The sequence below is a fragment of the Equus quagga genome, chromosome 1, assembly GCF_021613505.1.
Source record: "Equus quagga isolate Etosha38 chromosome 1, UCLA_HA_Equagga_1.0, whole genome shotgun sequence".
NCBI lineage: Eukaryota > Metazoa > Chordata > Mammalia > Perissodactyla > Equidae > Equus > Equus quagga.
In genome coordinates this window covers 50,453,310-50,468,255 of record NC_060267.1, presented here as the reverse complement: position 1 = coordinate 50,468,255, position 14,946 = coordinate 50,453,310, and the positions used below count along the sequence as shown (strand labels likewise).

Below are 14,946 nucleotides of genomic sequence, written 5' to 3'. Positions count from 1 at the left end.
AACAAGAAAAATCCCAAATAAACAATCTAACAGTGAATGTAATGGAACTTGAAAAAGAAGAACATACAAGGCCAAAAGTCAGCAGAAGGAAGGAAATAATAACAATCAGAGCAGAGATAAATGAAATAGAGCCTTTAAAAAAGTAGAAAAAAATCAATGAAACCAAGAGCTGTTTCTTTGAAAAGATAAACGATATTGACAAACCCTTAGCTAGATTCACGAAGAAAAACAGAGAGAAGGCTCAAACAAATAAATCAGAAATGAAAGAGGAGAAATTACAACAGAGACTTCATAAATACAAAAGATTATAAGAGAATACTATGAAAAGCTATATGCCAACAAATTGGATAATCTAGAAGAAATGGATAAATTCTTAGAATCATACAACTTTCCAAAACTGAATCAAGAAGTAGAGAATTTGAATAGACCAGACAGTAAGGAGGTTGAAACAGTAATATAAAACCTCCCAAAAAATAAAAGCCCAGGACCAGATGGCTTCCCTGGTGAATTCTACCAAACATTCAAAGAAGACTTAATACCTAACCTTCTCAAACTCTCAAAAAATTGAGGAGGAGGGGAAGCTTCCTAACTCATTCTAAGAAGCAAACATTATCCTGATACCAAAATCAGAGAGGGACAACAACAACAAAAAAGAAAATTACCGGCCAATATCACTGATGAACATCGATGCAAAAGTCCTCAACAAAATACTAGCAAATTGAATACAACAATACATTAAGAAGATCATGCATCATGATCAAGTGGTATTTATTCCAGGGAGGCAGGGATGGTTCAACATCTGCAAATCAATCAATGTGATACACCACATTAACAAAATGAAGAATAAAAATCACACAGTCACCTGAATAGACGCATAGAAAGCATTTTACAAAATACAGCATCCATTTATGATAAAAACTCTAAATAAAATGGGTATAGAAGGAAAATGCCTCAACATAATAAAGTCCATATGTGACACACTCACAGCTAACATCATTCTCAATGGAGGAAAACTGACAGCTATCCCTCTAAGAATAGGAACTAGACAAGGATGCCCACTTTCACCACTCTCATTTAACATAGTATTGGAAGTCCTAGCCAGAGCAATCAGGCAAGAAAAAGAAATAAAAGGGATCCAAATTGGAAAATAAGTGAACCTGTCACTATTTGTAGATGACATGATTTTATATATAGAAAACCCTATAGGATCCACTAAAAAACTTTTAGGCACAATAAATGAATACAGTCAAGTCGCAAGATTCAAAATCAACATACAAAAGTTTTGTTCTATACACTAACGATGAAGTAGCAGAAAGAGAAATTAAGAATGCAATCCCATTTACAGTTGCAACAAAAAGATTCAAATACCTAGCAATCAACCTAACCAAAGAGGTGAAAGATCTGTACACCAAAAACTATAAAACATTCTTGAAAGAAATTGAAGAAGACATAAAGAAATGGAAAGATATTCCGTGTTCTTGGATTGGAACAATTAACATAGTTAAAATGTCCATACTTCCTAAAGCACTCTACAGATTCCATGCAATCTCTAACAAAGTTCCAACAACATTTTTCACAGAAAGAGAACAAAGAATCCTAAAATTTATATGGAACAATAAAAGGCCCCCAATAACCAAAGCAATCCTGAGGTAAAAGAACAAAGCTGGAAGTACCACGCTCCCTGATTTCAAAATATAGTACAAAGCCATAGTAACAAAACCAGCATGGTACTGGCACAAAAACAGACATATAGACCAATGGACCTGAAATTGAGAGCCATAAATAAAACCACACATCTTTCAATGGCTAATTTTCTACAACGGAGCTAAGAACATACAATGAAGAAAGGAAATTCTGTTCAACAAATGGTGTTGGGAAAACCAGACAACCAAATCAAAAGAGTCAAAGTAGACCACTATCTTACACCATACACAAAAATTCGCTCAAAATGGATTAAAGATTTGAAGGTAAGACCTGGAACCATGAAACTTCTAGAAGAAAACATAGGGAAACAATAGAAAAAATAAACATATGGGACTACATCAAACTAAAAATCTTCTGCACAGCAAAGGAAATCATCCACAAGACAAAAAGACAACCTAACAATTGGGAGAAGATATTTGCAAACCATATATCTGATAAGGGGTTTATATCCAAAATATCCAAAGAACTCATACAGCTCAACAACAAAAAAAGAACCACCCAGTTAAAACATAGGCAGAAGATCTGAACAGATATTTTTATAATGAAGATGTACAGATGGCCAATAGGCATATGAAAAGATGTTCAACATCATTATCTATCAGGCAAATGCAAATCAAAGCTACAATGAGATATCACCTCACTCTCATCAGAATGGCTAGAATGACAGGGAACAATAAGTGTTGGAGAGGATGTGGAGAGAAGGGAACCATCATACACTGCTGGTGGGAGTGTAAACTGGTGCAGCCACTATGGAAAACAGTATGGAGTATCCTGAGAAAATTAAGAATAGATCTACCATATGATCCAGCTATTCCACTGCTGGGTGTCTATCCAAAGAACATGAAAACATGAATGTGTAAAGATACATGCACCCCTATGTTCGTCGCAGCATTATTCACAGTAGCCAAGACTTGGAAGCAGCCAATGTGCCCATCAAGGGACAAATGGATAAAGAAGATGTCATATATATACACAATGGAATACTACTCAGCCATAAGAAATGATGAAATCCGGCCATTTGTGACAACATCGATAAACATTGAGGGTATTATGCTAAGTGAAATAAGTCAGAGGGAGAAAGTCATATACCATATGATCTCAATCATAAGTAGAAGATAAAAACAATGACAAGCAAACACGTAGAAACAGAGATTGGATTGGTGGTTACCAGAGGGGAAGGGGGGAGGGAGGAGGGCGAAAGGGGTGATTAGGCACATATGTGTGGTGATGGATTGTAGTTAGTCTTTGGGTGGTGAACACGATGTAGTCCACACAGAAATCAAAATATAATGATGTACACCTGCAACTCATAGAATTTTATAAACCAATGTTACTGCAATAAAAAATAAAAAATGCTAACAAAAAAAGGAAAATTAATGCATAATTGTAGGAGTCATCTATGCTATTGTCAGCCAGCATGCACCCTTCCTCCTGAGAACTCCCCACACTCCAATACATATAGCTCTAGCTGAGGTGGCCATATCTTTTAGGTCTTAGCCCTCCCTTAACTTGGTATTATTGACTATTTTTTCTAGTGAAATTAAATGAGAAGAATCTCTCTTGTAATAGAAACTGTAAGATAGGAGGCCTAAGTAGTTATTGTCCATGTTTCCCATTATATGAAGGAAATCTTCTTCATGAAAACATAATAAAGCCACCCCAAAAGAGAGAGGCAGAGAAAAGCAGTAGAGAAAGCTGGTAGAATTAAGTTCCAAGCTCCCATTTTCCTGTGGCTAAGCTGTATCACTACCTTTCTTATGATTTATTTTCAAAGTTTTCCTAAATTATATGCAGTAACCAAGTATATTTCCAAAAGTTTTCCCATTTTTTCCAAGTTAGGTTGAGTCCTGTTTCTGTCACTTGTCATCAATAAAGTCTCACCTGTATAACAGATGAAAGGAAAGGAAGATAGTACAGAAAGAAAAGAGTGTAGATAACTGAATGAAAAATAAGGGTATAGGAAGAAGTGAAAGATAGAAAGCGATGGAGATTACGGAGGCTAATGTGATACATATGAATCGCATGCATTTCACTCACCAAAATTTCTCCATGGTACCATCATCGTTTATAATAAGAATATTTTAAAATCATATAGTGCTTCACAGTTTACAAGGAACTTAAAATTTTTCTTCTCATCTAAAACAATAGCTAATGTCTAATGAATCCCTACTGTGGTTTTGTCATTCTAGATGCTTCATTTATGGTCCTATTTAACCCTCAGACAATTAACTATGAGTTACAGCTATTACCAACCCAATCTTACAAATTAGGAAACTGAACCCACAGATGCAGACTAACTTGCAGAATGTCCAATATATAAGAAATGTCACAGAAGATGCTTGAATCCAGGCCTCCTCTCTTATCTTGTAGACCAAAAGTCTGTCTGCCACACCTGTGTTAATAAATCAAATGTCATCCTAAGTGAAATGAAAGTCCCCTAATGAAACCTTCAAGCTGAAAAACATTGGGGAGCAATTAGAAAAAAATCCATAAATGAGACTAAGACTACAGGACCAGAATGGTAGGAAAAACACCAAGAAAGACAAAACTGTCTTTATATGCTGTCTTTTGTCACAGAAAAATAACGCTGTGTCCAAATATAACAATAATAAATCAAGAAGAATGAAATAAGTAATCCAGTAAAAATTCTGTCGATAGATCGAATAACATAAGCATTGAAATAAATTGGATTCATGAGTTAAACTTTCTGCCTAAAACAGAAACAGATAAATAAAAAGATTGAAAATAAATGAATGAATGATAGATGGTTTGGGTCTTAAACAAAAGCAGTCTCAATAAAAAGGAGAAAAGAAGACAAATAACAATGTTCTGAATAAGGATTAGAAAGTGAGAAAGTAGATAATCTGTGAAGATTTTTTGCTCAAGTACACTGACTTTGAAGAGAAACTTATAAAAGAGGCCACAGAGGAAGACATGAATTTAACGGGAAGGTGGAGATGTGTGGGTATGTTTACATCTTGAAGGTAATGCATTTTAAATGGAAGTGGTTGCATATATGTGAGGAGGGTAATTAATGGAATAAGAACATGAAACAGTGTGAGGGTAGGAGGAAGTGGATCTAGAGTCTATTTAAAAGTAGCCTCTGACAGGATGTATAGTTTCCAATAGAAGCAAGGAATTAATTTAAGGAAAACTGACACATGTAAAATCTGTTAGGAAGGAAGACATCTGCAAGGAACTTGGAAAATAGATGACTTCAGAAATTTATTTTAATTAAATTTTATTTTATTTATTTTTTAACTTTATGTTACTATCTATATTTCTTTGTATGTCTGCCATTTTTTTTGTACATTATACATTAAATCTTTTATCACTTATCCATTCATCCCTTGATGGGCATCTAGGTTGTTTCCATGTCTTGGCTACTGTGTATAATGCCACAATGAACATAGGGGTGCATGTATCTTTATGCTTTTAAGAAACGAGGAAATCCGGCCATTTGTGACAACATGGATGTACCTTGAGGGTATTATGCTGAGTGAAATAAGTCAGAGGGAGAAAGTCAAATACCATATGATCTCACTCATAAGTAGAAGATAAAAACGACAAAAAAGCCCACAACACATAGCATTGGAGATTGGACTGGTGGTTACCTTTGGGGGGGGGAGGGCAAAAGGGGTGATTGGGCTCACATGTGAGGGGATGCACTATAATTAGTGTTCGGGTGGTGAACATGATGTAATGTATACAGAATTCGAAATACGATGTACATCCGAAAAAAATAAAAATTAAAAAAATATTTTATCACTTAGATTTCTCATTGTATTTGTTCTGAAGGTTTGTTTCCATAGGGTCACAATTCTAAATGAATAAATTTTAAAATATGAAAAAGAACAAAAAGGCTAAATATTCATGACAAATGATATGTTTTTTAGTTCACTTATATAATTCTCACAAAATCAGAGGTTCTGAAATTTCTAAGTTTCCTGGGATACCCTGATATTTTTCCTGTAATCTTATACTCTGCCTCCTTCTAGCGTAAACTCATTTATCGATTTCTGCCATGAAAAAAAGTTACAAATAACATAAAATAACAATAGAATAAAGGCAGGCAGATCTTGAATCTGGAATATTATTGAGATGTGAACCTCATAGCGTTTCTTTGAATCTTCTGATTTTTTAGCGGTCAGCCTTCTCACACAGGCATGAATAGGGTCTGGTGCAGTTATCAGTACCAATGGTGTGCACATTTGCGTACACACACTTCCCCTGGAAATCCAGACTTGGCTGTGGTAAATGCCTGAGAAATTTAGAAAACACAAGTCACTGGCCATACTCATTGTATTTGAATTAAATAGCATTATATAAGAACTTACTATGTGAATTCATCATACCAGGTGCTGTGGGGAACTCAAGGCACTCTCCTCTTTTCAAAGAGCTCATATATTTATTTTAAAAATGATATAGGGGGGCTGGCCCCGTGGCTGAGTGGTTAAGTTCGCGCGCTCCGCTGCAGGCGGCCCAGTGTTTCGTTAGTTCGAATCCTGGGCGCGGACATGGCACTGCTCATCAGACCACGCTGAGGCAGCGTCCCACATGCCACAACTAGAAGAACCCACAACGGAGAATACACAACTATGTACCGGGGGGCTTTGGGGAGAAAAAGGAAAAAATAAAATCTTTAAAAAAAAAATGATATAGGCATATAAGTAACAAGCTTCACAAAGCGTGATAACTAAATATAAGTGGGAAAAAATACACCTGTATAGAGAGGAAGAGAATGGTCTCACTGGATAATTATGGCAATATCACAAAAAATGGGAAATATATGGGGCCGGCCCCATGGCTGAGTGGTTAAGTTCCCGAGCTCCGCTGTGGCAGCCCAGGGTTTCGCTGGTTCAGATCCTGGGCACGGACATGGCACCGGTTGTTGGGCCGTGCTGAGGCGGCATCCCACATGCCACACTAGAAGGACCCAAAACTAAAAATGTACAACTATGTACTGAGGGGCTTTGGGAAGAAAAAGGAAAAATAAAATCTTTAAAAAAAATTGGAAATATGATGTGGGATATGAAATTATGTTTAAGTACAGATTGGCATGATAGAAACCATTCAACTATGCATGTACAGCTATAATTGGAAGAGGGATATTTTAGTTGCAAATACATTGCATTGATGTAAATACACTTGCGTCAGCCAAAATTAGTAACTAAATTTGGAACATAAGATATATGTGTACATACGTGTGTGTATAATATATATATGTAATATGTCAGGACACTTCCCTCTGCTCTATTGTGCACTTCAATTTACAAAATCACCACTGACATAAATGCTATAGGGTAGATGCTACCTAACGCTCTGATTGCACTTAGTCCTTAACTAGAGATGTAGATTATAAAGAACATTTTAGGTCAATATCACCAAAACTACATTTCATCAACTCTAGAGCACAATGGTCATCTATTATAGTCTGGAAAAAAGTAAAGCTTACCTACTCATTTATTAAATGCATAATACGTTCCTTTTCAAATTGTCAAAGGAATTAGAAAAAAAAGAATTCTGAACTGTGTTAGTAAAAATAAATTGCCAAACTATTTTTATATGGTCTTCCATTCATTAATTCAATGTACCAAATATTATGTAAGGTTTGAAGAAGAGGAAAACTTTCAAGTCACAGAATTCCAATAATTAAAATGATCAACCATGAAAGTAAGAATAGATTCACAATGTGAGACAATAGAACAGGCAAGCGTAGGAAAATATTCAAGTATGTTTACACATAAAATGTTTACACAAATTGTGAAATATTTAAATGACATATTAAATTATTTGAATACTAAAATTTTAGCATATGACATTAAAATCAATGATAGAAGAATAATGAATCATTTAACAGCACTTTGACAACTGATTAGTGAAATATATACATAGATATAATTGCATCTATATGTGTACACACATGTACATGCTTAGCTTTCTCTGTCACATCCCAAAATAAATTTCAAATGAATAAAGACAATTTCAGTATACTTAAACGCTAGCCATTTGTTCATATAATAAAAGCAAATAGACTCAAAAAACAAATTAGTAAAGGAAAACAAGGGCAAGACGTATCTGAGAGAGTACAGACAATATATAAGGAATCATACCAAGAAATAAAAGATATATGTGATAAGCGGACAAAAGTATTGATACAGGTTATAGGAAAAATAGCCTCACTAAACAGCAGAAGAATATAACCTAAAAGAACAAAATAAAAATAATCAGCTTCCAAAATTATCAAAAATTTGAAATATTAATTGAGATTGGCACAGAGTGATGAAACAGCTTGCTAATATATTTATTTTTGGCATGATTGTCTAAGGCAATGTTTCTAGATGGTAATTTAGCAATATGTATTTAAAACCATAAAAAAGGCCCAAATTCTTTGGCTGAGGAATAATGATTCTGTATTTCTTCCTAATATAAATACCAGAGACTTGCCAAAATTCATATATAATGATGTTCTTCCCCAAATTATACTTATTATCTGAAATTGTAATCAGACAGATCATCTAATAATAGAGGCATATTTACATAAATTATGAAATATCTAAATGACTATGATTTATAAAATTGTTGACAGTGTAATATGAAATAACAAAAAAGAGAATTAAAAAGATCTAAATTCTGTGCCCAGTAATCTTCTCTATTTCCTCCATCTCTTTAAGGAAAAGACACTGTAAAAGGCATAAGGAATTGGATTATATGCTAGAAACTTACAGCTCAGGAGAAGGAAAGGAGCCATCCTCCCACTTCCATTTATTGTCCTCTTCCTTGTAAGATAGGCCAAGCCAAGTATGATTTTCTGCAAGTAACTTCATGATACTCTTCATGGAACCAAAATACACAAAAATATTAATACTGAAAGCATATTAGAGATGAAAAATATGGAACTTCCATCAAGTGAGAAGAAAAGAATCATAAAAATAAGAACAATGCAGTCTATAAATCCCCACTGACAAATAGAACATCAAAAAATATTTCAGTACCATAGTGTCTGTAGTTTCTTGAACCAAAAATTAAATAGGAAGAAGAAAAAAAAGATAGCTAACAGAAAGTTTTATATTCAAGATGACACCACACTAAATATGAATTGGTTTTACTAAACATGAACTAAATTACTAAATATGAATAAATATCAATTATTTTTCTTAACTCATTTGATCATTTATTAAATTTTGTGCTTACTTTTTTGAGTTTGATATACATCATTGAACAAAAGTATCTGCTTTGGGGGCATTTGAGCCATATGGAAATTAACAACATACATATACATGATATGGTATTTAAGAAAGTGACAAACGCCATAAAAAATTTAGAGTGGGTAAAAAGAACTAAGAGTACAGAGGAGGGCATCTGGGGGGACACTGATACACAGGTTGCAATTTTGAATAGGGTTGTCAGGGCAAGGGTTATTAAGGTGATAACTAAATCGATACTTGAAGGAGGTGAAGTAGTTATCCATGGCTATATCTAAGAGAGGAACACGGCATGCAGAGAGAATAGCAAATGCATCATTTCTACTGTGAGGGCATGACTGGTGTGTTTGGAAAAGAAAGATGTGCGAAGTGGAGTATATCTGAGATAGGCGAGTGAAAAATGAAGCAAAAGAGTGCCCCTTTCCCTGGTTTTAGAGCTGCAGGTGAGCCCTTCCTTTGGTACCTACAATATGTTCGTATTCCAGAAGTAAAGAATGAAATATAATCTCACCATCAATATGCTCCTTTCTGTCTTTAAAAATGTAGCATTCAAAGTGACACAAAGATCAGAACAGTTTAACCAAGAGACCATTTCCGCGGTTTGGTGGTAGCAGTGGTCTCTGTATTGCACCCAGTTATTCAGAGAATGTCCACACCTGTCTCCTAGGAAAGAAAGTATTTAAACCTCAGAGTTCACAGAACCTCACAAACAAGGCCTTATGGCTTCATAAGTTTTCCCTCTTAAAAGATTGAGGCTGTTATTAAGAATTATTATTAACTCAGAATTTTTTCCCTTCCAGATTACCTTGCATGGTCCTTAGTTCTTCTAAAGCCTCAAGGAGATACACATTCTGGTTTTGGAGCCACTTCAGGGTTTCTACATGAGACAACAAAACTTAATATTAGATGAGAATACATATTACATTTTATTTTTGTACTATTTCAAGAGTCATAATAATGACAATAATCAAGCAGCAAAATATGCAAATAATTTTAGTCCAGCCTCTTTCCCTACTGAATTAGTTTCATCTTTGGCTGAAATAATCAATGGCTTAGAAAGCAGCCTTTAAAAATGCACAACATAGTGATTGCTGTCAACAATGTTGTATTATAAGTTCAAAGTTGCCAAAAGAGTAGATCTTGTTTTTAACACAAAAAAGAAATGATTATTATGTGACATGATAAAGATGTTAGCTAAAGCTATTGTGGTAATCATATTGCAGTATATAAATGTGTCAAACCAACACGTTGTACACTTCAAACTTACACAATGTTACATGTCAATTATATTTCAATAGAAAAAAAGAAACCAGCCTTTTAGCAAGGTCAATCACTAAAGGACTCTCAAATGGCTGATTTAATTATTCAATAGAACCTTGACACCTCACAAGAAAAAGAAAAAACTAGTATTTTAATGCAAGTCCTTTGTAAAATATTTATTTATCATCAACATAGACTCTTTTTATATTACAATTTAATTAGCAAAAATGAAGCTATATGATTACTCTAGTATTTTAAACTCCTCTCCTTAAGAGGCATTTAGAAGCTACGAAAACACCATTACTTTTCAGATATTCAAGTTCTTCTATTTCCATGCCCCCTGAACATCTTGCACATCCCTCTACTGCACACCTTGACACTTTGGTTTATTTTTGGTTTATATGTTTTTCTCTGAGCCTCCTAAGGGCAGGGTTCATATTCTATTTATTGTCAAACACCAACCTAATGGCTGGCATGTAGTGTGCATTGAATAAGCTAATTAATTAATATAGGAGGCTATGCTTGATAATTGTGAAATTCACTCAGTTTTAAAGGATGACGTGAAGAAGCCATGAAGCCCAAAAGAGGCAAGAAGCCATCAAAATTGCCATGCTGCTGTATTAGAGAGCTGCCTACTGCATTATGCAACTAACCATTTTAAGGCTGCAACAAGAAAAACAATATAGCATTCTATAAAATTGTTTATTCTAGCTCTAATATTACCTGTGTTTTCATCAAGAATCTTTTGGACCCGAATAAATGTTTCTGCTTTGTTTTTGAAAGACTCAATCCATTGGTTAAGGCTCTTCAGCTTCTTTTCTGATAACGGAACACTTTGAAAGTCTAAGAACAAGAATTCAAGACATGTAAAACACATGCTCAATTATGAGCAAGTATTGAATTAGATTATGAAGTTTAAATCTTATAGTTTTTTCTTAATAAAAGTTCTCCATAAATGTTCTCAAATTATGAAAAGATATTTAGCTAAGTCTGTTTTCATTTACCCACTATTATTTCTAAAGTCTATGCCTAAAGCTAAAATATCTCAATATCTTATAAGATTGAATGTGTTTACATTGGTAAAACAATGGTTAAAATCAATTAAAACAGAGAACAACAACAAAAATCATATCAAATAAATCTTTTGCCATCATGACTGGTTGATATAGTGTACAGAATTTCACTTTCTAAACAAAATTATAGAATTTCAAGTTCAAACTAATGTTATCAATGAGAAACTACAATTTTTAAATAACCAGTTGCAAATAATTTTAATAATAATGAAAATATTCTCTTTATCCAATTTAGGCTGCTGGAGGCATGGAAATTGGAACTATAAAAGAAGTTACTTTCTATTTTCAAAGTAAAGACAGCCACAAAACCATCAAGCTAAATTTCTTAGTAAGTTGTAATTTTCAAAATAATAATGTTAATCAGTCATTACTATCAGTATCTTCTGCAGAAATTACAATCATGTAGTCTCCCTTGAAAAACATATGTAGTTAGTGAGAGCTCACAAGGTCAAATTCATCCTTAAAGTAAAAAATTGTGGTACTTTCATGTCATTTTTTCCTGTTCCCTGTGCAAAGTGGCAATAAAATATTTACCAAAAGCTTTTATCTGAAACATGTTTAAAGAAGTAGAATCTAATAATCTATTCCTTCCTTCCTCTCATTAACCAGACTTACAGTGATAACCAAAGAATGCACACAGCACCAAGAGCAGCAGGCTGCAGACTCCCAGGATGGCAGGAATTGTTCCACATCGAGCAAAGGGAAAAGGAGAAGCTAAGAAACAGGATGAGTGATAATCAGAGATAAGGTGAGTTCCAGTAATTTGAAAGAATAATATCATTATTTTGCATTTACTATTGTTCTTAAACTGTCTTAAGTTTTCTGAAAGAAAATATCCAATGTGTGAATTACTATGAACTATCAGGCTAAATGAGGGGAAAAAACTTATTTAAGAGGATGTGCAGAAAAAGGGTTAACATAGCAGACCTGACTGCTATCCTCAAAGGACTGCTTACAAGGTTGGCCTTGGCTGGTGTCTGGAAACCTGGATTTCAGGAGGGTTCCCACCATGAAAAGAGTGACTCACTATGCCGAAACTGTTTGTGAAAGCAATACTGTTTGTGCTGAACATCTGTCTTCCTTCTGGAAGTCTGGGATTTTCCTACATGCCAGCCAGAGCCTATGTGATCAACCCCCGGTGAAGATCCAGAACACTGATTCTCCTAGTTTCCCTGGTGGGCAACATGTGACACATTGTGACAATGTGTTGCTGGGGCAATTCATGTGACCCTGTCACTCTACTGGGAGAGGACCCTTAGAAGCTTGAGCCTGGCCTCCCCCAGACTTCACTCCGTGTGCCTTTCCCTTTGCTGATTATGCTTGTTATCCTTTCTCTGCCATAAATCTGAGATCTAAGTACAACTGTAGGCAGAGTCCTGTGAGTTCTAGTGAATCATCAAAATTGAGTGTGGTCTTAGGGACCTCTAGCACAGATGAAATTTTTAAATACAAGGTGTTATTAAATACCTTTAATATTAGGCATAAAATTTCAGTTCAGATTACATTATCTTCATTAATATGATCAAATGCAGAAATGCTTTATTTTAAACCTATGCTATTATTAAGATGGAATTCTTTAGTTGAACTTGATGACTAGTACCATGTTCCCCTCACAAAAAAATTACTGTAAATTTCAGGGAAAGTTTAAGCCAGATGATATTTGCTTTAGGCCTAAAACGTCTATAATTTTATTAAATTTCACAAAAATAATGTTATATCCCCACATTCTAGAAGCTAAACTTTCAGACATCATTGTTTATAATCTTTTTGTTGATATGTTTATTTCCCACAAAAGTAAATTTAGGTACTCCAGTGTAAAAAGTATATATTTCTTTATATTAGAAAAGAATTGCACTTTTGTAACAAGGTAAAAAACTGCATCAAAGAGAATGGTTATATTCATAATTTATGTCCAAAACATTCTTTAATTTTCTGAAAAATGTAACTCAGTAGCTATCAACCAGGGGCAATTTTGCCCCAAGGGGACATTTGTAAATATCTCAAGACATTTTTGGTGTCATAACTGAGGGACCGGTGCTACTGGAATCTTGTAGGTGGAAGCCGGGGGTGCTCTTAAGCATCCTACAATCCTACACCCGCTACAGCAAAGAGCTATCCCGTCCAATGTGTCAGCAATGCTGAAGTTGAGAAACCTCATCCTAACTAAATGATGTTAAGTTTAACTATGATCTAAAGGAGGCAATCAACTACTAGTGTTTTATTTTTGAGTCCTTTTACATATCTACTGAATTTTAAACTCTGATCATCTTGCGTAGTCTCTCAGTTTCATGTGAGGAAACAAGACAAAATTAGGACAAATGGCTTCTTTTTTATCTTTAAACATGCCCCTTAATACATGAGATTTTCAAAGTGAGCAAATATGCTTTTTTTAACTTCTCTATATATTTTAAAATATTTGAATCTCTATATTTTGTTTAAATAGAAAAATTCCCAAATAGTAACACCTAGAGAGTAGTAAAATAAAGGGAAAATTTACCTTCAGATAACAAAAAGAGAACGTAGAAGAATAAAATCTGGTTATTTATACTTTACCGTCTACATTGGTGCGCTCAGGAACTGAGCCCCATTCATCCTCTGCAGGAGGAGGAGGAGGAAGAGCAAGAGGGGGTTCCAAGTCCACAATAGGGATTGTCTCTGTCTGCTCTGTGGTTTCTTTTAGCACAACAAATATATAATTAATTTATAACTTTGTAAAGCAAATGAGATTAGAAGTTGATTCTTTTCAAAGATCGCTAGAAATACAAATGCAGTAACAATAAAATCGAAAACACTCAAATCACATTTCTACTCAATGGCCCATCCAGTTCTCCTAAAACTATTTAAATTGATTGCACTTTGGATCTAGCCAGGAAATAGATAATTATTTCCGTTAATTATATTTAAAGGCACTCTTTTAGGTATGTGGGAAATATTAAAGAAAATATAAGACATTTATGCCCGTTATAATCACAATCAGCAGTGATGATAGATTAAAATAAAATTTTATTTTCATTAAAATAGTATAGAATATTTACATTAAAAAAAATACCTGGACGTGGTTCAGAGTCTGAAGCATTTGACATTATGGAGCCTTTTGGATGATTTCTTGTCCCCATGGTGAGGAAGAGCCCACAAAGATGTTGGTAGGTGAATGAAGTGATATTTCTGCCACTATCCTCCTAGAGTTGGTGAGAAGTCCAGACGTAGGCTAAAGTGGGACAGCTACTTACAGTTGTATGATACTAATTTACTTTGGTAAAAACCACAGAGGAAACATGAATCAATAACTGGATATACTTCTAAGAGATTTGCAAAAATTAAAATTGCCCCTATTTAATTGAATTATGTACAACAAGCCTTTTAGTAGCATCTGTTTGGTACAGATGTGCAAATGTGTTTATTTAACTCATATGAGCATAGAAAATTATTTACATTGGTGATCATAGGCAGCAAGTCTATGGGCAAGAGGAAAAGATTATTCATATTTGCTTCATTATTAAGCCTCATTATATATATGTATTATATTTATCATGTTTTAAAAGAAATTCTAATAGAAATAGGGAAGTAAAAGCAAAGAGTGATTCAGCATTAAAAAAATCATGCTGTGGGCAAACTTTATCCTAGAGAATGCTAATAGCTGTATTTTATTGAAAGACCAGAAATATTAGAAACAATGTGTGTCCATAAATGAGAGACTGGTTAAT

At 34.3% G+C, this 14,946-nt stretch overlaps 1 protein-coding gene across 1 annotated transcript; it reads right to left on the bottom strand.

Moving 5' to 3' along the window:
- Positions 1-5,844: 5,844 nt before the first annotated feature.
- On the bottom strand, positions 5,845-14,325 carry LOC124242911 (NKG2-D type II integral membrane protein-like). Its single transcript, XM_046668373.1, has 8 exons — positions 14,292-14,325; positions 13,796-13,915; positions 11,858-11,956; positions 10,893-11,012; positions 9,715-9,786; positions 9,421-9,572; positions 8,431-8,537; positions 5,845-5,965 (listed from the first exon to the last, which is right to left on the bottom strand). The coding sequence occupies exons 1-8, from the start codon at positions 14,323-14,325 to the stop codon at positions 5,845-5,847; spliced, it is 825 nt and encodes a 274-aa protein (XP_046524329.1).
- Between the last annotated feature and the right edge of the window lie 621 nt (positions 14,326-14,946).